This window comes from Symsagittifera roscoffensis, chromosome 2 (assembly GCF_963678635.1).
Source record: "Symsagittifera roscoffensis chromosome 2, txSymRosc1.1, whole genome shotgun sequence".
Taxonomy (NCBI): domain Eukaryota; kingdom Metazoa; phylum Xenacoelomorpha; order Acoela; family Convolutidae; genus Symsagittifera; species Symsagittifera roscoffensis.
Genome location: NC_087063.1, coordinates 13,386,954 through 13,412,467, shown reverse-complemented (window position 1 = coordinate 13,412,467; position 25,514 = coordinate 13,386,954). Strand labels below are relative to the sequence as shown.

Here is a 25,514-nt window from a genome sequence, read left to right as displayed (position 1 = left end):
AATGCAATCTGATAAACTTTGAGTCTATTAACGTAAAATTTAGAACAACTAGCTCCTAGCTCACATCAATTCAATCGAAAACCCAGTGTTTCAATAGAAAACTGCAAATTTGGGCGCGTTAATTTTCTTAAACTTGCAATCTTCATACTCCCATAACTACACAAAAAAAAAGAAAAAAACTTATAACTTTGAAGGCTATCAATATCTTTCAGACTATTGTAAAAACAAATAACAAATATTATTAGTTTAAAATCGGACTTTGTCTGGTGAAAAAAAAAATCACCCGAGAACAATCGCTCAACTTCGAAAAACATTTGAAAAATTTTTGACACCATCAAAAAAAGGAAGATAGCAGGTTGTTGTGCAAGTAGCACAGAATGTTCCGACCAGATCATAAATAACTCCAAAATTACGTTTTTCAAAATAGTGCCGTTTCTTATTTGTGGTGTGATGACATAACTATACACACCCGTAGAATTTAGTAAATGAGGCATCATCAACAACACTTGTCTTCAAAAGAAGAATAACAAACAAAAAATTAAAAATTGGAAAAAATGACAATTTTTTCGCACAATAAATTTTCATTTTTAAGAGAACTTTTATTGCAAAGACAACGCTAAAAAAAACTTCCAAAATATGACCAAAATAAAGAATGTTATCATCGCTTTACTTGGTAACTACAATCGCTCGAAATTAATCTATAAATTCCAAAATTTCGAACCGATTTTTTTTCGACACTGGGACAATTTTTTGATTTTTTTAAAATGTTTTTTGAATGGCCACTGACTATGATATATAACTCGACTCAATTCGATGATTACTTGTGGTACCAATTTTGCGAGAAAAACAAAAAAGAAAAACTTCCTGAAAACAAAATCATTCAGACCAGTGTTATCATTACTAAAAAAGCAACCGAAATCATTCCAAAGAATATCTGAATTTTTTTGTGTCAGTGAGAAAAATCAGCCTATAGTCTTTTTTCACACTTATAAAGCAATCGTTTATAAGCAAATGATGAGAAAATCTCTCGTCCGAGAAATGAAGAGAAGGCGCATCGTTCACTTTTGACGAAATTGAGTGAAAAGCAAAAAAATATATATTCCGACCCAGTTTCTTTTGTTACTGATAATACTTTTTGTTTTTTTGGGAAACCGAATCGCGACTGTCAGGGTTTCGAGGTGGAACCACAATGGCCCTTATGGAGCTATCTTTGGGATATCAAAAAGGGGCAGAAAAACTACACGCCATACTTAATTACCCTTTTATTTTTGTTGTTCTTCGGTTGGAAAATTCAATAAGTATCACCTCTGCGCGAAAGAAAAACCCAAGTTTTAACTATCAGGACGTGGAATTAAAATTTGTACAAAGTAGAAATTTGTGTCTGTTAATTTAGAAATAAGCATTCGTTTGAGTAATAAACCAATCTTAATCGATTACATCAAATCTAATGACAAATCAAATAAGCAAATTTTTCATAATTTTATGTGTACAAATTATTGCACTAAAGATTGATATTTGAAACATTACTGTTTTTGGTACTGACCGCTTTATTGGTATTTACACAAACGAAAGATTATTGAAAACCCTAAATGCACAACCCCCATTTTAAAGCTATTCAAAAAGAGTCGCAAAGTAAGCCTTTTTGATGTGTAAAGGTCAAACCTAGTAGTTAACAGAAGTTCTATTTGGTGAATTAAAAAAACTTCAACAAAATGTTTGAAAACCCGATCTTCCCTAGCACAGATTTCCTAGTTTCGCCTCTTACTTAAGCATTTTTTTGCAGTTTAGATGAAACTTTGTTCATAATAATGAGCAACAAAAACACATCTGATGGGATATTAGATTGAATTCTCTTGAGTTGTGATTCGGACTACAAAGAAAAAAATAGTGAAAAATTTTCTCGGGAACAGGACAAACTCATCACAATCTTTAATTTCTCAGACCGAGTATTGAAAATATGTTGTGTAACAATGAGGTATTGTTAGTGTGCTTTGCAACAATAACGTTCCATAAGTATTTAAACAGCCACAATTGTATATACAAACAAATACGACGCAATTAGTTTTTGCTCAAAACATTGATGAATTAATCGAAGAAAAGAAAAAAGAAGAAAAATATTTTTTCCTTCTTTTCATTTCTCCGCAGGTTACATATAGTACCAAGTGATCATTATTTTTAAAAGATAATATTTTATAAGGAGCAAACTGCCTGCCTAAAATCAACTTGGAATGATTGAACTCACACTTACGCTTTAATATTATCAAGAGTATCGCGCGTTAACTTTCCCAAATTGGTCTAATGGGATTATTCCAAACCCCTGAAACTTTACAGCAAGACTGCTCGTATGTCCAAAATAAATGTTACAACTGCCAATTTACTGTTTTCGAATAGTTTTCAGCAAATATTTTTTTTGAGATACTGAATTTTGGGTTGCCAATATCAAATATTACGTGTTAAAAATTAAGTAGTATAGAGAATTATTATGACCAGTTAGCTTGCTTCATTTTAATCTGGAACAATTTTGAGAGCAGTAAACTTGCGCTACGCTTTCACCATCATAAATAAAATCAGCTAAACGCGCACAAATTATTGCAGAACCTGGCCAAATTAGCCTTTTTAAACTCGCTAAAATTGGACTAATTAAATCAGGGGCTGTTCTAGGCTGTTCTAGGGCGGACTTTCAAATAGTTTTCGAAAATTTTGTCGACCTTTTTTTAGGTCGACCAAATTGATTTTCCGAGCTCTCCCAGAGCACTAAAAAATTTTGACCAAATTTTCTGCGCCGCAAACAAAATTTTGAAAAAAAACAGACCAAAAGGCGTTTTTAGGCACATTCTGGATTTTTTTGACAGAAAAAATCGCGCTAAAAATTCGTTTTTTTGGCGCGCGCTTCAAAGACGCTAAAGGCACCTTCAGAAAATTTTTAGGGTCCGTTGCCAAAAATGGATATCTCAAATTGTACAAAGGGGGCCCTTTGGGTCGGCAGGGTGTCGAATCCCTGAGGAAGGGCATTACTCCCTTAATCCGCCCCTGAGTTAAATTAAACCACCCTAATCAAAAAAAAAGTCACTTTTTTTTTCGAAAAACGCGACAACAAGTAAAATTTAAAGAGCAAGCCTGACAGCTAAATTTAATGACAAAACTATTAGTTTTTGATTTTGCACTCAAGACATCAATATGTTTCAGATGGTTAAAAAATTCAGTCAAAAACTCATATTCGGAAAACTAAAACGGATCTTCCATAACCACCACATCAAATACAAAAAATCTGTCATCTTGTTCGAAACTCGAGACAAAAAAGCTCGTCAAAATAGTTTTGTTGGTTTTTAAAATCAGTATAACGCAGAAAACGAAAACTGAAACAAAATTTTGAAAACACTGATTATCATTTTTTCGAGAGAGTTTTCAGAAAACTTGATGCAATCACCAACGTAGACGGAAACTATTAATCCATAGAAAACCAATTTATAAGTCTACAAAACTAGAATGTATGAGGAAAATTTAGAAAAAAATAAGTCGATATACTTGGGCCGGAACAAATATAGCTTTCAGCGTCAAACATGAAAACTTCATAGCGTGCATAATTAGTCCAGAACATGAATAAATTGACAATTTTCAAAATCACAAAACTTGAAAAAATAAATGCGGCATTTTTATAAATAATTGAACTCGATCTTCATTGGGGCATTGAAAAACTGTTATTTCGATCGCCAAAATCGGTCTGAATAAATGAACGACATGAACAAAAACATTCCTTACTTTCTTTGAAAACCAGAATGACAAAACTGCTCATCTCGGGTCAAATTCCTGTATGTTTTAACTGCCATTTAACCTATCTAAAGTAGTTTAGGAAAAACATTTTTTACAGAAACAGAACTTTTAAGAAACCAAATTTTAAGTTTTTTAACTTATTTGTAGGCAAACCTATCTTCTCAGGACATGTTAAGTACAAAATGATATATTTCTCACCTATATAGCGTGGTTTGAGCCAAATAGCTTGCCTCAATTCAATCTGGATTAATTTCTGGGACGGAATATTTCGCCGCCTGCACTACCGTTCGATACAAATATAACACGCATCATTTATCTCAATTTGGCAATTTTTGAAGCCGTTTAACTTCCAAAAAATAACATCAGGTGAATAATCTTTTTAAATTTGGACCCAAGACATTAATATATCAGATGATATAAGAACGTTATGTCAGAATGGTCAACTAAAAAATCGAAATCGGAAATTGGTCGAAATAAAAAACACAACAAGCCTAAAATTCCTTTATTTTCTTCGAAATTTGAAAAAAAAATATCTGTATTATGATGAAAACAAACTGAATGAAGTTGGAGGGATTTTATCTGAGATCTCAATTTACCATTCAACAATTGAATTAAGAGTAGACTAAAAGCTATCACTTGTCGGTGTTTATGCAACTTAATACGAAAAAGCAATTAATACCACCAACGTAGCTATCCACTTGATACTTATGGGGATCTATTACTGTCTAAATGTTTTTGCGTCATCATATGAATTACATCCCTGTGGAGAAGCTACTTAAATTATGCTACTCTGTTTTCATATTTTTAAAAAACAAGGAAAACACATCCCCTTTTTTAAAACTCAACATTCTCAGTGCACTCACTCAAAACATCTTGCATTGCGAGCTCTCCGCTTTCAGTTTCTAACCGAAAATTATCTTTAACACAATCTGGTAGGTTTGGATTATTTCATTACTAGAACTTAGAATTAACACTTTATTTTTTATAATAAATTAAATCATTGTTATTTAATCGTCAGCGTAACTTCTGTGTTAGAAAATGGTAACAGAACGGCACTCGAAAATCAGTTGTTTAATAAAAGAAACGTTTCATTCTAGACCATTTGGGTTTTGTTCAGGAAAAATGAATGCACAAATTTACAAAGTCAACTGATGCCAATTATGTTTTCACTTTTTGTTCAAACCTAAATTTAAGTAGAAAAAAAAACATTTCAGAGAATAAAGTTGTGGCGCTAATATTTTTAATCCAGCATTGATTAGTCATTCGGTTAGCCATTTGGTCTTGTTAAATCTTTGAACTCAATTTCGAGGTTACAATTGGGTATAGTGCTTGTGTTATCTGAGCTAATATTTAGCACTTTGGCAGAGAATATCAAGCTTATTAGACTACAACTGTAGCCTGAAGATTTGAAGAGTTGGTTGGCGTAGTTAGTGCCTACAAGCAACATTGTCTCAAAATATCGCACCGTTTAGCTAACTTGGACCGTTTCAATTTATTTACAGAAACCCTGTGAGTTGTACTGCGCCCTGTTTCCTGCTGAATTCTACCCTAAACTGCAGTCGACGCAAACAACAATCCCAAGAATACTAAATTTGACCAAAGTTATCTAGGGCAGCTAATTTAATAGACAATTTTGAGTTAAAGTTGTTGCATTTGCTTTGAACAATAATTGAAACAAACAAAAAATTATTACATCAAGTACTTTTTTTGAAATCGGAATATGGCACGTGTCAATAATTTATGAATGCTCATTTTTCATTCCGCTTACGCCAACATTGAAAGAAAAACTTGCTGTCTGTTTCATTTGCTCAATTTTTTCTGATCGGTTGAGTTTCAAGGCAAAGGAAAAAAAGTGAAATTACGCGCAGAGTATAAGAATAATTGCGAGTTCAAGTTTATTCAGGAAATGACGAAAACGAACCATCGGTTGAATAGAAAAAGAACGAAAACCTTCTGAAAGAATGCAGAAAATAATTAGTTTCGTTTATACATCATAATTACAGACTCCTCGCAATTTTGTTAAATAATTTTCGTTTACAAATCCGACCCATTTTTAATTTTGGTTTGTTACAATTTACCAGCATGCGATTTGGGTTAAGGCGATTAGTCAAAGGCATCGCTTTAATAACAGCGTTGTTAGTAATATCTCAACTATTCGGAATCTTCAAAGAAGATGCTGGCCAAAACATTAAGGACCAGGAAAAGCGAGACGTGCCTCAAGATTCAGTGGACAGTCCAGAAAGTTCCGATCACAATGAGACGCCAGCGTCAGTTCCAGAACCATTCATAGCAATCGGGACGTCTAAACGATACCCATCGGACTGGAAGCCAGGAGAAAGAGATCCGTTCTACAACCTCATTTTACACCGGAGCTCAGATAACGATGCAGGTGAACATGGAAATAAGGTTCCTCTCACGAAAACAGAAGCTAGAGAGTCTTCCTTGAGGTTCAAAGAAAACAATTACGACATCGTGAGAAGTGATAAGATGTCACTTGACCGAACTGTGAAAGATTTACGACACAATGATTGCTTCGGGGTCAAATACGACGACCCAAAAGACCTTCCAAAGACATCAGTTGTCATCATTTTCGTGGACGAGGGGCCCTCGGCCTTGATCCGAACTATAGTCAGCGTGCTGAACATGTCGCCGCGAGAATCGATCTTGGAAATCATTCTGGTGGATGATTCCAGTGAAAAGAGTGAGATACAAGACACTTTGCCGAAGTTCGTCACACAAATGATGCCACCAATTGTGAAACTAGTCCGGACGAAAGAGCGCTCGGGTTTGATTCGGGCGCGAATGGTAGGCTCGGATCTGACAACTGGCGAAGTGATCTTATTCCTCGACAGTCATTGCGAGGCAAGTCCTGGGTGGCTGGAGCCCCTTCTTCAAAGAATCAAAGACAATGATCAGAACGTAGTGATGCCTTCCCATGATATAATCAGCAAAAAAGACTTAGAGTTTTACGGATCGAAAACGATAGACAATCAGGGATACTTCAACTGGCGACTGATGCACACATGGCAAGGTTTGCCTGATTTTGACCGGAAGTTGATCAAAACTAAAGCAGATCCGGTTCGATCCCCGACAATGGCCGGCGGACTTTTTGCAATTTCGAGGCGTTTTTGGGAATACCTGGGCAAGTACGACCCTGGTTTCCTAATATGGGGCGGGGAAAACATAGAGCTGTCTTTCAAACTGTGGATGTGTGGGGGCAGACTAGAGATCATCCCTTGTTCTCACGTGGGACATATTTTCCGCGATGCACAGCCGTACAAATTCACTGCGCACAATGCATTGAGGATCAACCAGAAGCGACTGGCCGACGTGTGGCTGGACGAATACAAAGAAATAGTGTACAGACTTCAACCTGGTTTGGAGAAAGTGGATGGCGGAAACATTTCCGAGAGAATTGCTTTGAGGAAGAGTTTGAACTGTCATAATTTCAAATGGTACCTCGACAATGTAGTTCCAGACATGTATGTGCCCTCGCTGAAAAATAAAGCACAAGGTGTGTTGTCCTTGACGTCTGAGGAACTTTGTCTCAGTTCGAATGGAAATAGCGATACAGGAGCTGTGCAGCTTAGAAAATGCTCAGAAGAGAAACAAAAATTTGAGTTTACAGACCAAAATGAAATTCGATTCAAGTTCGACAACTGCTTGGAATACACGCAAAGTGGAAACTTTGAACTTAACAAGTGCAATGGAGCCGCCGGTCAGAAATTCTCCTATTCGCCAGATGGCCTGATTGTCCTAAAATTGGTTCCCAATTTATGCCTGTCTTCAGGAAAAGTATCGAAACAAGCAGCTCTACACATTGATGCTGTTCATTGCAATAAGGAAGATTCTCTACAAAATTGGAGTTTCAAGTAGATTCCTCAACAATAAAGTTTTAATAAAGTATATTGTCAAAAACGAAACAAAAGTTGCATAGACTTATGAAAAAAATAAAAATTCGATTTCCATGTTCTAATCGTCAAATTCTTTTGTATATTTCAGAATTCATTTATTTCCTGTTAAGTATATTCGTTATTTAATTCAATATTATTTATCAGAAAGTTGAATTTATTAGAACTGAGAATAGAAATAATGGTTCACTTGCGTATTTCTTTACTGAGCAACACACGGATTGTCAATAAAATGCTTTAACGAATCTGAAGAACTCAATGGTAATGGCAAGAGAATTTTTTCAGGCTTTTCAATTTTTTAGAGTCGATAGACGGAAGGAGTGAAATTTCATTTAGTTGCAACAGTTTTACGTCTGATTTCTATGATTGGTCTATTTTCTACTGAATTTCTTTGTGAAGCTCAAAAAAGCTCTACAGAAAAAAAAAGAAAAATGGGAAGTAAATTGTGACCGACTTTTAGTTTAACAACAGAGTAAGGTTTGAAGCTGGAAAAAATTAACCGGTAACCGGTTTGCTCAAAGTTGTTTAATTTATCAAAAAAAAACATCTGAGGTTAATTGAAAATAAAAGAGACTACCGATAGTGCAATATGTTTAATTGAACACACAAGTTGAAAAAGTATAAAGATGTTTTCGCTGTCTTTCAACTAACACCTTTCTACTAGCTTGAGCATATTTCGAATATACAAATCATGACAAAAAATAACAGGTTAAAAAGCCAAGATTATCGTTATTTCCTGTCATCTTTGGTGACCTGATGAAAATCATATCACACTTGCGACGCAAAAATTGAGGAACTGAAGAACATTCAGAAAAACTGCCACAAATTCCGGCTATTTTTGAAATTTTTAGAAGTATTTAACCTCAAAAGAGATTTTAATAAGATAAGTTTTTAAACACCAAGAGTTTCTCAAAAAAAATTCTGCAAACCAAACATATCTTCACGCCATATTTCAATGATATTTCAAAAAACAAGTGTATCAGTGCGGAGCCCGAGAGTTATTATGCAGATTCATATTGAGATTGATGGAAAATTAACTTGCCTCAAAATCAGTCCGTAATTATAGTCGTTTTTATGACAAAAATATACATGAACTAAAAATATGCCATCAAGGATAAAAATCTAATTCATTCCCATGTTCTTCTTTTTGGTAAATTTTCATCTAAAAGGCACTCGACATATATTGCACCGAAATCCTGGATAGGTTTGATTAAAACCATGATAAACTATTTCAGTTGACACAATTCGATACTTGGTCAAACTCGAATTTATTAGTAGAGAGACAGCAAAAAATATAGAATCAGATCATATTTAGTTCAGCTTCAATAGATCAGATAAGTTCGTATATTTCTTCTTTTGAAGGTTCAACTAAGAGTTTTAACTTCGATGAATTTTCTTGTTATCACAGAAACTTTGCCTGTGCTTTTATTTCACCAAAAAAATTTCCTATCATACTACTGCCTGGTGGATGCACAAACAGCACTTTGAAAAAGGAGAAAAACGAAACTTTTTCTCGAAAACTTGGACAAACATTTTAACGAAGAAATAACAATAACAATGAGATAAAGCTTACTCTATAGTTGAGTTTTTTTACTTACACAATCACCCTTTAACAAATTGTTTTCTTTAAAATAGTCTGCAAACCGGAATTAATCAGATTTGTCACATGAAGAAAAATTTTCTGAAATATCATGGGGGAATTCGAAAAAATGATACTTCGCTCAAACCCACTCAGCGTTTTTTGTGGCTCTTAAAAGACGCCATAGTTGCTTCCAATCATCCAAATATGTCTGTGAAGTCACCGACAGAGTTCAGTCGAAATAGTTTTTAAAATTTGTAAGAAAAGTCATTTAAGTAAAAAAAACTCTAGTTGCCGATGACAAGTCATTTGCCCCGGCAAGTGTGAACATGCACAATGAACTATGGCGAAATTTATTTATTTGATAATTTCTGAAGTTTTTTGAATCTGCGTTTGTACCCTAATATTTAATTGTGGTTTCTGTGATTCGTAGAGAATCTTTTGAAAACTATCTGGCTGAAATTCTTAATTTCTCTTATTTCCCGTATTCCAGACTAATTGTTTTTATTGAGCGAAGTTCATTTTTTGCGAATCAAGGCCACTTTTTGTGTCTAGACTTTTTACGTAATACCCACAATTGCAGCCGAAATTGGCCATGATGGGGTAGACCTGAAGCTAGAGGTTGAATGCCAGCTCATTGTCACTAATTATCATGGCAATGGCAGGGATCGATCACACGACCTGACGCTGTCGAAGAGAACGCATTGCCAATATGCTTAGTGCATTTAACCTCCGTTGAAAAGAGCTTCGGTTGCCAGATTTAGGAAGCACAACTTCTTTTTTTAACACGTGGCTTTAGTTTTAATACAATTGACGTAACACTCGAACCACTGATTGAACTAGCAAAAAATCTACTATATTATACTACTACATCATACGACACATCATGGTCACTAACTAACCTTGAGTATTCGTTCTTTGGCTTCTTCTGTCAGGGCTATGTAGAAGTTCTCTCCAAACTTGAAGTATGGATCATATGCGATCAGGATGCTGTCGCCCGCATAATTCTGAAATAACAAAAGCCTGTAATCAGTAAGCCCAACAAAGCATCGTCAAAATATCAAACAAAACTACAGCGCGCAACTGTTAATAAATAGCAAAACATTTAAATAGGTTTCTGAGAATTGAAATAGTCAGACTGAAGATTGGTGGTAAAAAAAAGCAACCGAATATCTGAGTTAGTCGTTATCCTTATTATTTATTATATTTGCTCCTCGCCTGAATGGTTTGTTTCACGACTGAGAAGTCGGACACTGCTGCCCGCTTAACCATGTCGTCCACGATGGCCTGTTTGGGGATGAGTTTGAAAGGCTCCTCAACTGTCACTTCACTGTCAGTCGTGCAGCCGAAGATGCTCTGGGTAGGGGCGGAGAGAAACACCGGCTTTAGGTCCCCCGGAGGAGCTGCAAATAGTGATACTTGATGATGATGTAATAAATCGTAATAATTATGGCATCAGAATCATCATCATCATCAACATGATTGTAATTATCATCGTCGTCCTATTCAATAGTAACAACATCAAAATAGAGCCAGAATTGCCCCTGCTTTGCAGCAAAGGAACTAGTTCGGGAACTAATCAATTTTAATTGAGAGAGAGAGAGAGCTACGTACAAGGAGTAACCAATCTTTTTGACCTGAAAATTAAATATCAACAGCCAGATTCCGTTCTTCGATAGAACTATTGAAATCTCACCAGATTACAAAAGAGACCATTAAAGCACAAAAAGTATATAAAAACAAACTCACTATCATTTTTAAAAATATATATCGACGCAAAACAAAAGCTATCAAAAATTATCCAATGATCGATATGCAAATACAAACGTTATAGTGAAACGAAAACAAAGGATTATAAAAATTGGTACTTGCTAGATCTCTTTAATAAAATTTGATTGTAATAATTATTAATTTTTACAGGAACAGCCGGTTCCTTTTCAGAAAAACCTTTTCAAAATTCTTTTGGCAAATTCTTCTTTTTTTTCAGAATTAGAGGCTGGGTGGTATAAGTAAACTTTAGCGGCCCAGAGAAAACATTGTGTTTTCATGTATAAAAATTATGAAATTTATCACTGAAACTCCCGATATGAAAAAACCTGATGGCCAATCAGAATTGAATATTCAAAAATCATTCAAAAGCAGACATTTTACGAAAACGACGAAAACGGCTAAAAACATGCCCTTTAAACTAGTTTTGACCAATTAAATAATAATAATAAATAATAAAAAAAATAAACAGATACATTAAATTTCAAACATTACGAAATCGAAGTTGGAAATTCGAAAAAAAACTAAAGCCGATTTTAGAACACTGAAAATTAAAATAAATTTTATTGTATATCTGCATGAACTGTGCAGCAGAACTTCACTGTGCTGCTATAAATCAATTTCTGTTGCTAATGACTTTGGTTTTGTGCAAAAATCATTTAGCCAATAGGAACAATCCTGATTGGATAAAATATATTCATCATTCGGTCTCTCCATACCCCCCAAAAAAAATTCCTCAAAATTTTATCAATGTAGCTATTAGAAGTGTCTCCCCTTTTGATTTCAAGTAATCTTAACTCTAAATTAAGTTTTTTTGAAAATGGGGAGGAACTATGTATACGAGTGTTTTAGTTTTTGTTCTTTTTTTGTTTTCCAAGCAAAATCTGGTTCCACTAATCATCATCAGAATGGGTCAATTGATATACCAAATTCAAGCTCTTTCTTTCGTAATTTGAACGACCTTAAACATTTTTCAAAAAGTAGCCTCATTGTTGAAAAAAAGTGGCTTAAAATTTTTTATTTTTAGTTCAATTTCGAGCGAGTGAATCCATCAAGTAACAATTTTTATACAGAAACGAAGCTACGGTTTGCAAGCACTAGCAAGAAAACGACAAAAAAGCAGCTGGTTTTTTTAAAGCGAAATAAGAAAATGGTCGAGAATTGGAGTCTCGCACTCTGCCCTCTCGGCAATGAACGCTTAACAATCGGTAAACACTAGTCACATAAAAGCAGTTACATATGCTAATAAATTGCCAATGCGATGCAGCAAAATGGCACCAACTACAAATAGATACATTTTGCAAGTAATAATTTGGAATATATTAAACTGAAGGCTTCCACACTAACTTTGTATTGAATAAATTGGAAAACATAAAGCCACATTAAGTATAAATCATGCATTTCAAACTATTGCGAGATAAATTGAGCTAGAAAATTTCTTAAATCGAGCTTTTATTATTGTTAAGTTGTTTGAAACAAATTTTTTTCGGTTCAACTTATGAAATAAAAATGGATCAACTGGACTAATTTATTACTAATCAAATGTCAAAGCACATGCTATCAAAAGCACATGCAGTAAAGGTGCCACCAAAAGTGGCACCAATATTTGCGACTGAGGTTAGAAAAAAGAATAGTCGTACTATTACACGCTCAATAAAGTTGTTACTCTTATTTAAATTTTAGGGCTGAAAAAAATCAGTTTTGGTACAAAGAAAAGTAATTTTGGGTGTGGACTTTAGTGCATCTTTGGCAATTAAGGTTCTCTAATAAAATAATTTTTTTTTCATTTTTTGGTCTTTCTTTTTTTGTCTACGTGATTGTACAGTTCTCAAATCCCACCAATTTAAAACCGACCTAAAATTGTGTATGAAATAAACAAATTTTCAGAGAAAAATGCCTTGAATTAACTGTAAAATAAGTGTATCTATTGTTAACGAGTAGTCTTTGAATCAGTTTTGCTCTTTTTTCTAGCGGAATTCACTTAAGCTATTGTTTAAAAATGGGTGGCATTTTTGCTGCATTTTTAGCATTGAAAATTTAACAGCATGTGCTCACCATCATCAACTACTATACATGAGACTTATGGTCCCAGAATAGAAAATATTCCCCAAGACACAGCTAATGCATCTTTTACCGCTTAAACGACTTTAACGAACTTAGTTTTTTCGCCTCTAAAAATCACAAATCGATTACACACAAATATAGAGCAGGCTATTGAAGATGCACCTCTCCCGAAAGTACTGACACTAAAAACCCCCGATTTTTACTCTGTAGAACAATCCCTTCCTCGCTGCACCAAGCAAACCGTTGCCCAATTAAGGTCCGGCTATAGTCCGTTTTTAAACACTTACCTAAACAGAATAGACTCAAATTTCCCTCCAAACTGCCCCATTGTACTTTCCTACTTCCCCATGCACAACTTTAAACCTTTTTAATTGTTCCAAGAACACCACTCCTTTTACCCCAATTGACCAGTGGCTTCAGCCGACTGAGGTCGCAAATTTGCCAGGACTCGGTTTGAGCATGCCGGCACGCCTTTGAGGGCTATCAACAACAACAAAGACAGCAACAACAACAACAACAACAACAACAACAACAACAACAACAACAACAACAGTAACAACATTAGTTTTTATTAAAACGCAGGTAAAGCTGCGCTTCGCAAACACAAGCGAGGAAAATTCAAAAAAAGCTCTAAACAGGCAAACCAGGCAATAAGAAAAGGTTAAAAATGGATTGAGGAACAAATTTTAGTGAGATTAAGAGTATCACGTTGTCACATCTGCTCCACGAACGCTTTTATTTTCACTAACACTAGCTACCAATAAAACAGCTACAGTTTCTATCAAAATGCAGATGCTGCGAAGCATAAGTTCTACCATAAAACAAAAAAAGTATTTCAATGTTCCGGGTTTGAATCTCCGACCTGTTGATTTGTAGTCTTATGTCAACGCATCTGTGCCACGGTCGCTATGAAATAAACTAGTGGCCCAGCTAAACCTGTGACCCTGAGATTAAGAGTCTCACACTCTAACCACTCTGCCACGGACGCTTAATATGCAGCAAACACAAGCCACAATTAAAGCAGAGAACAGATGCTATGCAGTTTCTACATAGTTGAACACTTTTGATGAACATTTTATTTGCGAGTTAGAAGAGAAAAAAATAAGGTTCGTAAAAATACAGCAAGCTGATTGCAAGTGCGATTATAAATTGTATGGATACGGAAAAGCGTGACTTTCAAAAAATGGACTTTAAGCAAAACCCTCGAAATTTGTCACTATGAGTAGGGGATCTATCTCAAATTTGGCTGGGTAGTTAAAAAATGAAACAGATTCCAAAAACGACCAAAAGTTCAAAAACTTGACTCTACCTTAATCTATAAACTTTTCTTTACAAAAGCATGGAAATAGCCTTTTATGCGGGGAAGACGTCTCCGAATTTGAATTTTCAGATTGAACTCTTGATATCAGATTTAGCTAGTAGTTTTCGAGAAACGTGATGAAATTTCAAGAATAAGAATGGTAAAAATTTCAAAAGGATTGTTTCAAGTCCATATCATTTTTTCATATAACAAATAGGCCGATTGCGAAAACGAGATCTAAGCACAATGTTTGTTTGAATGAACGATCAATCTCAGAATCAGCAGGTTAGTTTTTGAAAAAAAAAAATTCCAAAAAACAGGCATAGATTCTTGAATTGCACATTGCAAGTTTTTTTTTCAAAACGCAACGCATAGTCGCTTGCGCAAGAAATATAAGCATAACTGATCTAAAGTTAAACCCTTAATCTCTGTTTTGGTTGAGTAGTTTTGCGAAAAGTCAAAAAGTTTTTAGAATAAAAAATGGGCTTGTTTGAGGCTATAACTTGTTTCTACGGAATTTAGGAAATAACCGCTTAAAAACGGAGATTTCTGAAATTTGTTCTATTGATTGAAACCCTCATCTCAGATTTGTGAATTTGATATTTGAAAAAATGAGAAAATTCACAAAAAATAGCTCAAAAATCCCTCTACTGAAAAATTCGAAGGCTGTAGCACGTGAGGTACACTGAACAGAGACTAGGAAAACATGCAGACACTAAGAAGAGCCGGTTTTTCCATTGGTGCCTTGTTTTTGAAAACTGTTAGAAAAGTTTTTGAGAAAAATTGAAACTTCGGCGAAAAGTGCGAATGTTTTCCAACGCTTCGCAAAAAAAAAGCAACAAAATCCATACATTTTCATCATGCCTGTTTCTTTAAAACAGTACCATACATTACACTAGCCAACAAAAAAGCGGCAAAATATGCTTTTAAATTTCCTATGCCTAAATAGTCTTAAAAATGATTAAATTGAAATATACCAAAGTGACACCAAATGAGCACTTTGTTTGCAACTTAGGTTAGAAAAAAGTCTTTGTAATGATACACTTCGCTTCGCTTGAGTAATTGATGTTTCAACCCTGTGTTTGGTGATATAGGGATACTGAGACCCAGCCATGAGCTGACTACTTTTGCATGCAATTAGTGAATTTCGTTGTTCCGTCGCTAGCCCTTATACCGTAACATTTTCGTCGACCCAATCTTATGGAGGAATTATTTCGAATTGGCATTGGCAGAGAACGTGAAAAGCACGTAGAACTTAATCTTGACGCTAGCCAATCGTCATAGATTTAAGTGTTTCTTTCCGGGCGAATGTTACACAAAATGATTTCCGGAAGTGATAAACACTTTATGCATACATGCTAGTGGGTGTGAGAGTTCGAGTTTCTCCCATTACAACCCACAGCATGGTGCCAATAATCAAAGACTCCCTACACTGTTATTTTACTATTATGGAAAGGCTGTTATGAGAGACCTTGAAGTTCACCAACTGCATTGCAAGACCGATTCCGACAGCTAATTTTTTTACAGAAACTAACTTTCAGCTCCAGTGTCCTCCAGTTCATCTCCTCTGGCTTTCCTTAATTTGGTAACTGAAAGCAATAAAAAAATTTGAAGAATATCACAAACTACTTAAGCATAAGTTATCAACAAATGAAACAAACATGCCTGCAGGAGTTTCAACAGATTCAGCAGCGGACTTTGCTGAGCTGAAACTCATTGTACGCCCTCCAGTCTTGCTTTTTCCACTTGATTGACGTGTTTTAGTGTTGCCTGTAAAAGGGATTAGGTGAAACAAATGCAATTTACAGCAAATATAAGTCTAAAAATTAAAACGAACTTGTGCGTCGGGATCCCTTTCCTGGGGTAGCAGGATTCGATCCTGTGGGACTTTTATTACTTCCTGGCATCCTATCTGAAACAACAAAGAATTTTATTTTAAAATGTCTCGAACTCACAATCATCTGATATAGAGAATTGGTGTCATAATCAAACTTTCAGTGATTTAGTTTTTCAGTTTTGAAGTTTTTTTTTTCAGATTTCAAATTTTTTTCTTTATCAAGATTCAGACTAAAATATATTATCAGTGAGAATTAATTAGTAATTTAATAATTATTGAATCAGGGAACTGATCCTTTAAAAGACCATATGATTAAATGTACCATATCTCATAACGAAATGAATCTAAATAATAGTAGAAAGAGAGTTATAATTTATTATTAACTTTTTTAATTAAAAAATCAGTGTTTAAAAACTGACATGATAAATAACTCAAAGCTGTTAACGAAAAAAGGCGTAAGGGGTCTTTAAACAAAAACTGAATCATAAGCAAAAACTGAGTAAAATCAATACAAAAACGGATTTAAAACAAAAACTGAAGCAATTTAAACAAAAACTCAATCATGAATTAAGCTCTTTGCCTACGAAAGAAAAATACAAACGGAAAGATACTTTTACTTAGACTCCAATTCCTATGGTATCACGTTTGTTGAATTCCAATTCGACAGGCTTCTAGTTGAAGAAAAGAACAATGATGATTTTAAATAGAGCTGATGCACATTTCTTAGAGAAGAAAAGGAAGTGAGATGAAGAACTCTTAGAGGATTTTAGTGTAAAAAAAACTAGAAGTTTTAAAACGTTGCATGAATACTTGTTCAATGCGGTCAATCGAAAATTGATAAAATTGCATATGAAAAAATAAAATAAAGTTATAAAAAATGCACCTGCAGCAAGATAAGAAATACAAATTTCTCCATCTGATATAAACTACAAGGAAATGTCAATTGAACAAAAACTGCTAGGAAGTAGAAGGTAGATATATCAAGCGTATCAGGATACTCTGTATCCGGTACTAAGAAATGTAATTTGAGCACAAGTCACAGAAAGAATAAAAACAGTTTGCGATCAGGACACCCAATATCCGTTTGAACAAAAAATGTACAGAAACAGTTCAGAAACTAAGGTTACTAACTCGATGAGTTGTTTTCGACAAATATGATGTTATTTGATGTACATATTGATTATGAAACTCTCAACTAAAAAAATTAATTTACAATTTGAAAAAAAAAACATTATAGTTGATGTTTTTGCCTTCTGATTTCTACATTTTGAAAGAGAAAAGTCTAATTTTTTTCAAGTATATCTCCGGGTGAAGGCTTTTTTTGCCCCCTACTAGTAAAACCAATCATGAGTCAACAACAACTGACGGAATCTAAGCTACCAATTACTCTTGAAGTGCTGATTGAAACGGAGACAAAATTCAGAAATGCGCTAACAGCAAACAAATCGACGGCAGAAACAAAACAAATCCAAATAATCAAAATCATACCCCCCATTCTGGAGAGAAATTGTAAAGTCAGCTGAAAGATCTGGCGCAGGCATATCGAAGTTGTGCTTCCGATATACTGAAACAATTCCCCACAACAATGCAACAGAAGATGACAATCGTAAAAACAATAACTGTGACAAAAGATCACCGCAAACTTCATACACTGACAGTTATTGCTCCCCCCGAAGCAGAGCAATTCATAACTAGCTTCGAAAGCGAAGGTATCAATCTACTTAACGGGACGGTATTTCCCATGGGATGCTTTCCAAGGTCTCACAAACCCAAGAGCATTTATCCTAAGCTAGCCAAAATCAAATAGTCGAATTTGCCTTATGTATGCAACGATATCGAAGCGAAAATAATTCTCCAATTGCCAGAGGACAAAATTCATAGCCCCATATTCCAACGTGAGACCTGTATCGTAACTGAACCGGGTCAGTATGTTTACACAGGAAGAGCAATTTTAGAATTTGAAATACAAAAGGAAGAACAAGAGAAAAAGCTGACGTACTGGTCTTAAGAATCGAGAATGGATGGCTTTAAAATGTGGGAAGGTGTAGAAATCTCGTTTCACATACCTTCACTACATGGATTTCAAAAATGCAAGATGTCTGGACTCCAGGAAAAAGGTCATCAGATGACTGGTGCAACATAGGAAACCAAAAAACCAATAATCAAAATAATCCATTGCCACAATCACCAAGCTCCAATACTGCCAGCGACTAGAAAAACGACGACGAAACAACAAGCGATAAATTCTGTAATGGTAGCGAAAACGTCGAAGGAAAGAATGTCGAAACACCACCATCTAGATTTTTGGTTAATGAATCTAAAACAAACAGTGCAGCACAACTCCAAGCGAAGAAAAACCAAAGAATGAGGTTCTCAACAATCAGGTCGTAGATTTTCATTCTTACTCAGCAAAAGAAAAAGAAGACAATTTAAATATCGAAACTAAGAAACGAAAATGTTCCTCTGACAGAAGAATGTTTACAAAAAAGAGAGCGTGAAATTTGGTCAGTTTTAACACGGAAGAAAGGGCCTAAAATGAAATCTAAAAATTACGGAGAAGTTTTGGTTGGAGGCAAGTTTTAGCAAAATTTCTATGTGCGAAAAACCAGATATTTTCTCCGTTAACATTTTTAGCATAGGAAATCCAGCTAAATTACACTCACTCATCAAAAAATGCCAAGAATCAAAAAATCGCCCAGTTTCATTTTGTGCATTCAGGAAGCAAAAAAATCAAATCTTAGAAATATACATCTGAGTTTACTGGATAGATATAATGTTTTATTTATTTTCATACCAGGATCGAATATTCTGGTGGTTTTTGAACGTTATGGTCATCAAACTTGAGTCCTGCAAAAAGAATTGCTTCAAGTACAGGTTTTCAATTGTTAAAATTTGTCAAACATGATTGGTTTGCTATCAACGTTTATCCGAACCCAAATTCCTTCCAATCATTTTTGAATTCCCTGAAATTAAGCATCAGATTTTTTTCCAAATAAATCGAAAAATATCATGGTGGGTGATTTTAATGCACTGAGTTATGACAAAAATAACAGTTCTTCAATAAGTAAGTTAAATGATGCACGTATCAAAAGATTTACCCTACTCAAAGAACAAATTCTTGATTGATTTGGTTTTGTTGATTTCGCACTCAATGATTTTTATGATTATACACATTATGACAAACAACATAAAACTTTTGCGCGTATAGATTATGTTTTTATGAATTTCGAAACAGAGTATGACTCTATGCAAAGCACTCAAATATCAATTTCTGATCATTTGCTCTAACACGTTTTTGTTAAGCCATCTAATTTGTATCAGTGCGGTCCTAGTTACTGGAAATTAAATGAAGAAATATTGAAAAACAACGCCAGCTTAATTCGTGAAGATCTAAAAGTATTTTTGAAAATGAATCATCAAGTAGTTTCGAAATTTTTAAGCATAATTTTCGTGACGTTCTGAAAATTATTCAAGAGAAAAAAAGCGTGTAGATCAGAAAAAACTTAATATTTTGAAGTAACACGAAAATGTTCTCAGAGATTGCATTCACAGCGAAAGAGGTTCGAACCCGAATTTGAATGAAAAATATCATTTGGTGCTGGAGCATCTTCAAAAAGTTTCCAAGGAAAAAAAATATTTCAGATTTTCAAAATATTCAGAAAACTCTCAGCTATACTTTTGAGGGTGTGCCCAGTTTTTGTAGTCAATGGACCTAAAAGAAGCCAATTAACTCAATCAAGCGAATTCAAGTGGATCAGAACGTTTATCGTACGGATGAGGAGTTTCTTAATCAATTTCGAAAGTATTTTTCAAATATTTTTCGAATAGTTTTACAACAGACTCCGATCAACTACTAATGATGTTTTCATCAAAAAATAAACTCAAAATAATGAGAATGATTGCTATAATTACCTTACAGAAGATGAAATTTACTTAGCTATAACAAAATGAAATTGAAAAGCTCGCCTGGACCAGATGGCCTTACATCTCGGCCCTATAAGACTTTCACGGATGAATTTTGTTCAATTTTTGCTAAAGTTTTCAAACATTATGTTCATGGTGGAAAACTTCCAAACAGTTTTTATTTAGCAATAATCAAACTGCTCCCGAAATCTGAAAAAGCCATAGCAGTACAAGATTTTCGCCCCATCAGTCTCATGAATACTGACCCGAAAATTTTTGCCCATGTACTCTGTAATAGAATGAAAAAAGATCTTTGCAAATTTTTAAAATCATCAGCACGCGTATTTGCCTGGAAGACACATGCACACAGCAACACAAAAATTGAAAAAAAAAAACAATTGCTCCTGAATGATTGGCTAACCGAGGTTCATGTGCTGTAAAATTAGAATTTTCTAAAGCATTCGACGAAGTTGACATCTCACTTCTCATCAAAATTTTGGAAGGGTTAAACCTCGATGAGTTTTCCGTTAGAGCTATTGAAACTTTGTATTTAGACTCGAAAGCAGTAAATGAGATAAATGGTTTTTATCAGCCAGCTTCAAAATTCATCGCGGTGTGAGACAAGATTTCCCTCTTTCTGCATTTTTATTCATATTTTTTATCGAACCCCTTTTTCAAGCAATTGAATCTACAGAATCAAATGAAGGTTTCGATTTATTGTGCCCCAAACAAGTTTCATATGCAGACGACATAACTTGCTTTATCATATTCCGATGTATTGACAGGTTGTTTTGCTTAATCGATACATTTTGCAACAAACTCAAATGATGATTAACATAAGTAAAAGTGAAGTGCTTTCCATACCTGATTTATCACCATATAAAACAGTCAAGGAAACAAAAATACTTGGTGTCTTGTTTTACACTTCCCAAAAAGTTGAAAATATTGAACTATTGTTGAGTTCTCAAATTCAAAAACATCGAGGGTTATTTTCACTAAGTAAATATTTGAGGGCCAAGTCATTAAAACTGTCAGTTTATGTTCTCCCTGATTTTTTTCATTTGGTTCGTCATACTACATTTAACTTGGATACTGTTAGTAAATGCCAAAAATTATTAAATGCAGAATTGAAAAAATTAAGAAGATTCGACATAAGGAAAGAAGTTTTATATCACCCAATTTTAGACAGTGGGGTAGGCTTACCATGCCTACAACTCAAATTTTTCAGTCTGATAATTATCAATTTTTTTGTTTCCGATATGTCAGATCAAAACAGTTTTTTACCAACAGAATTTATTTTCCCGAAGGAAATCAAAAATTTGTTGAGAAATACAAACATCTCTTTTGATATAAGTTTGAGTGATTTTGCAATAATTTCAAAGCTTACAAATAGCCGTTTAATTATAACAATGCAGACAAAATTGCGAGATGTTTACTAATTCTGCTTACAAAATTGTAGTTTTCAATAAGCTGCAATTTTCCGCTCATGTTTTGCTGCAAACCGTTGTCTCTGTTCAGAAGAAGAATTGATTAAGTTTATAGGCAAAATTTGGAAAAACTCAATTATACGTTCTGTATAAATTTGCGTACGCTGTTTTTAAAGATCGAGAAAAGCAGTGGTTTTTATTTCTTGAGAATGCCCCTGATTGTTTCTATTGTAATTTAGAATGCAAAACATTCGAACACCTAATTTTCAGTTGTCCCTCGCTACAACATTCAAGAAATATATCACAGATTAACAATTGGCGTGACGTTTTTGTATCAACCAACATTGCAAAGCTTAAGTATGTTGTTGCGGTTATTCGTGGTGCATATTCAAAATCATCGACGTCATGGAAAATCAACTTGCAAACATTTGTGTCATGGGAAGTATGGAAGATACGAAAAACAAATTTCTCCTTCTGATAAAAACTACCAAAAATATATTAGACTTCAGCAACAAATCAGGATACCTGGTATACGGTAAAAGCAATGTCAATTGAGCAAAAACTGCTAATAAGTACAAGGTAGATATTTCAAGCGTACCAGGATACTCTGTATCCGGTACTAAAAAAATTTATTTTATGCACAAGTCACAGAAAGAACAAAAAACAGTTTGCCGATCAGGACACCCAGTATCCGTTTGAAATAAAAAATGTTCAGAAACAGTTCAGAAACTATCTAGACGAGCTCTTAACAAATTAGAGGGTGTTGCTTGTGTCAAAACTTAGGTTATTAACTCGATGAGTTGTTTTCGATAAGTATGATGGGAATTGATGTACATATTGATTATGAAACTCTCGACATTACAAGCTGTTTCTTGTGTCAACAATTAGGTTACTAACTCGATGAGTTATTTTTGATAAAGTTGATGTTATTTGATGCACATATTGACTATGAAATTCTCAGCTAAAAAAAGTTATTTGAAAATTTGAAAAAAAAGACATTGTTTGTTTGATAAATATGATATATTTGATGTACATGATGATTATGAAACACTAAACTAAGTAATCGTAATTTAGAAGTCTCAGAAAAAAAACTCTGTATCCGGTATTAAAAAATGTATTTTCAGCACAGGTCGCAGAATGAAAAAAAAACAGTTTGCCGGCCAGGACACCCAGTATCCGTTTGAACAAAAAATGTTCAGAAACAGTTCACAAACTATCTAGACGAGCTTTTAACATTTTACAAGGTGATTCTTTTGTCAAGAATTAGGTTACTAACTCGGTGAGTTTTATCAATAAATATAGTGTTATTTGGTTAACATTTTGCTTATGAAACTCTCACCTAAAAAAATTTAATTTACATTTTCAAAAAAAAAATTTCTGATGTTTCTCGTTTGATGAAGAATTTTGTAGAAAACTCAGGAAATCAAATTGAAACTATTAAACCAAATAGGAACAAAGCGATTTTCAACAGACGTAAAATTGAAAAAGATGAAGCTCAACGATCTGGACTCTTCGCCTTCAAAAAAAAACAATGTCAAATGAACAGTTTCGTGACTCACAAATCCCAATAGAACATGATAATCTGATTTACTCAAATCCTCAGCGAACCGAAAAGTCTATTTCAAATCAGCACCCATAGGCAATCTAATCTGTCACAAAGAGACGAAGTTAAGAATGTTCAGGCAATTCAAATTAAATACGCCATTCACAAAAAAAGATTTGGGTACTATTCACAAAAAGGAAAACACCTATAAAACTTGCGCTTCTGAAATACTCAAGCAAATTCCAATTAAGAGAGAAAAAGAACGATGTCGAAACATCTAGTAAGAAAATCGTTATGCAAGGTCACTAATGTGAAAATACTAAGAAACTCGTTATGCAAGGTCACTAATGTAAAAATACTAAGAAACTCGTTATGCAAGGTCACTAATGTGAAAATGGACGATAACCAGTTTTTACAAGCAGTCCTCCCGGCAGCCAAAGGTGGCTTGGGCGTTTTTTCCGCATGTCTACTCGCTTCATCCGCTTTCTTAGCCTCAGCAGTAGGAGCAAAAAATGCCTTGAGCGGAATCTTTGGTGACGATGCGCTTAAACGGTGTTTTGACCTTGGAACACTTGAAATTGCTCCAGAAAATGAAATCCAAAAACTGGACAGCGCCAGTTTTTGACAGCGAAATTGCAGACTTCATTTTACGACCAATGGTTGAACGTTATCCCGTGCAAAAATTTAAGAATAAAACTGTCGAACCAAAAACTCAGAATTGCGATAGGACTTCGATTAGGCTGAAAAATATGCGAACGGCATAAATGCGCGTGCGGACAAGACGTAACCGAAGATGGTTGGCATGGTCTTTTTCGACTCAAAAGTGCAGGGAGATTCTCTAGGCATTCAAACCTGAATGCCTTTATAAATCAGAGTTTATCTTCTACTCACATTCCGTCTGTTTTAGAACCACGACACCTCTACAGGACTAATCAGAAGCGACCAGACGGTTTGATGCTCGTTCCATGGGCTGTTGGTAAGCAGCTCTTGTGGGATGTAACTGTAGTAGGCTCCTCAGCTCCTTGTAGTATTAATACCGGGTCTGTTTGTTACCCTGGTACGGCTGCCGCTGAGGCGGAAGAGTGAAAATTTGACAAGTATAAAGATCTAGTAGATACTGCGTATATTTTACAACCGATAGCTTTTGAGATTCAGGGCGCGGCCTGCCCCAGCACAGAAATTTTTTTGAGCAAGCTTTGTAAGAACCTAAGCAAATGTACTGAGAAACGAACCCACAGCAGGCAGCTTTTTTCAGCACAGAATCTCCCTGGCAATACAGATTGCGAACGCCGCTTGCGTAGTCGGAACAATAAAAGACAAAATAACTTTTGACGAAATTTTTTTTTAGAAAGACTTGTTTATTATATTTTCTCGTGTCGAGTTGCGTGTTCTTATTGAAGAAACGTAACCCGTATCGATTTCAATTGTAAGGACATCAGCACTTGTCATCTTATTTTATCATCATCACTTCCATATCTAGAAAATTTCAAGGATTTTGACTGGAATATCTGATGAAGGAACTCCTGACTGTAACTTCGGTTGCTATGATACTTTTGACCTTCTGATTACCTTTTAAATTGGAAAAAAAGTCTACAACCAACAAGGACAATTGAAAACTTTATTTTTTGATGGTCGTCGCTCCCCCTGAATGAAAACAGTTTATCTCAAGCAAAAAGAGTCATAGTTCGCTACAATTGGGCAAAACTGTTCTCCCAAAGGGATTCTTAACGAAAAGATCGAATTTTCTCTACCCAAAGCTTTCCAGGGTCGAAACCACAAATTGGATTTATTCAAAGCACAATAGTAATACGAGAAAGCTGCATAGCCATTGATTCAAAATGAAACCCAGGAAAATTTTTCACAGGACTGGTAAAAAAAACGCGAACGCAATCCTTAAAAATGTGCGACGATGTAGAATTTCTTTTTCATATTTCATCTTTACTTGATTGTTAATGTTCAAGGTTACACGGAAAAGAAGAGAAAAGACATCATGTGGATAGGTGATTCTGTAGAAAAAAAAGCCTCTTATTCATAGTTCGAACACTGGTTTTGTAGATAAATCAATGAAAGACAAAACCCTCAATTTGCATGTCAAACAAACTTTCTTGCATTTCAGTGAAGATGTTCAGCACCCACAAATTTTTCAAATCAACATATCAACTTGGTAGAAACAAATTCTTCTGCGGCAATACCAAATCTATTATCACTAACTAGTAACATTGGGGATCTTCCGAAATGTGACACGGTGGTTTCTAAAACAAAAAGTCGTTATTGCCACCCACGGTAAATTTCAAGCAGTCTGTCGAGCCAAAAGGTTGTCTGGCCTTGAAAAATCAATCAAAAGATCTCAAAAATTGCACTTCCCTAGCTCAAACTTTGTTCGATGTGCAAAATTTGGCTTAATTGTTCAAT

The 25,514-nt window shown here is 34.7% G+C and overlaps 2 protein-coding genes across 3 annotated transcripts in view; one reads left to right on the top strand and one right to left on the bottom strand.

Moving 5' to 3' along the window:
• LOC134838873 (dynein axonemal intermediate chain 3-like) overlaps positions 1 to 16,984 on the bottom strand; it is a 50,260-nt gene extending 33,276 nt beyond the window's left edge. The window contains exons 1-6 of one of the 2 annotated variants that reach the window (XM_063854167.1): positions 16,841 to 16,984; positions 16,230 to 16,304; positions 16,058 to 16,162; positions 15,928 to 15,981; positions 10,480 to 10,664; positions 10,164 to 10,268 (exon numbers count right to left, since the gene is read on the bottom strand). In XM_063854167.1, the coding sequence (XP_063710237.1) occupies positions 10,164 to 10,268; positions 10,480 to 10,664; positions 15,928 to 15,981; positions 16,058 to 16,162; positions 16,230 to 16,299 (519 nt within the window). In that variant the 5' untranslated portion in view covers positions 16,300 to 16,304; positions 16,841 to 16,984. The remainder of the gene's footprint in view (positions 1 to 10,163; positions 10,269 to 10,479; positions 10,665 to 15,927; positions 15,982 to 16,057; positions 16,163 to 16,229; positions 16,305 to 16,840) is intronic. The other variant, XM_063854168.1, reaches the window with a different exon arrangement.
• The window catches only part of LOC134838876 (dynein intermediate chain 2, ciliary-like), a 335,209-nt gene that overhangs the window by 174,460 nt on the left and 135,235 nt on the right, over positions 1 to 25,514 (top strand). The window lies entirely within an intron of this gene.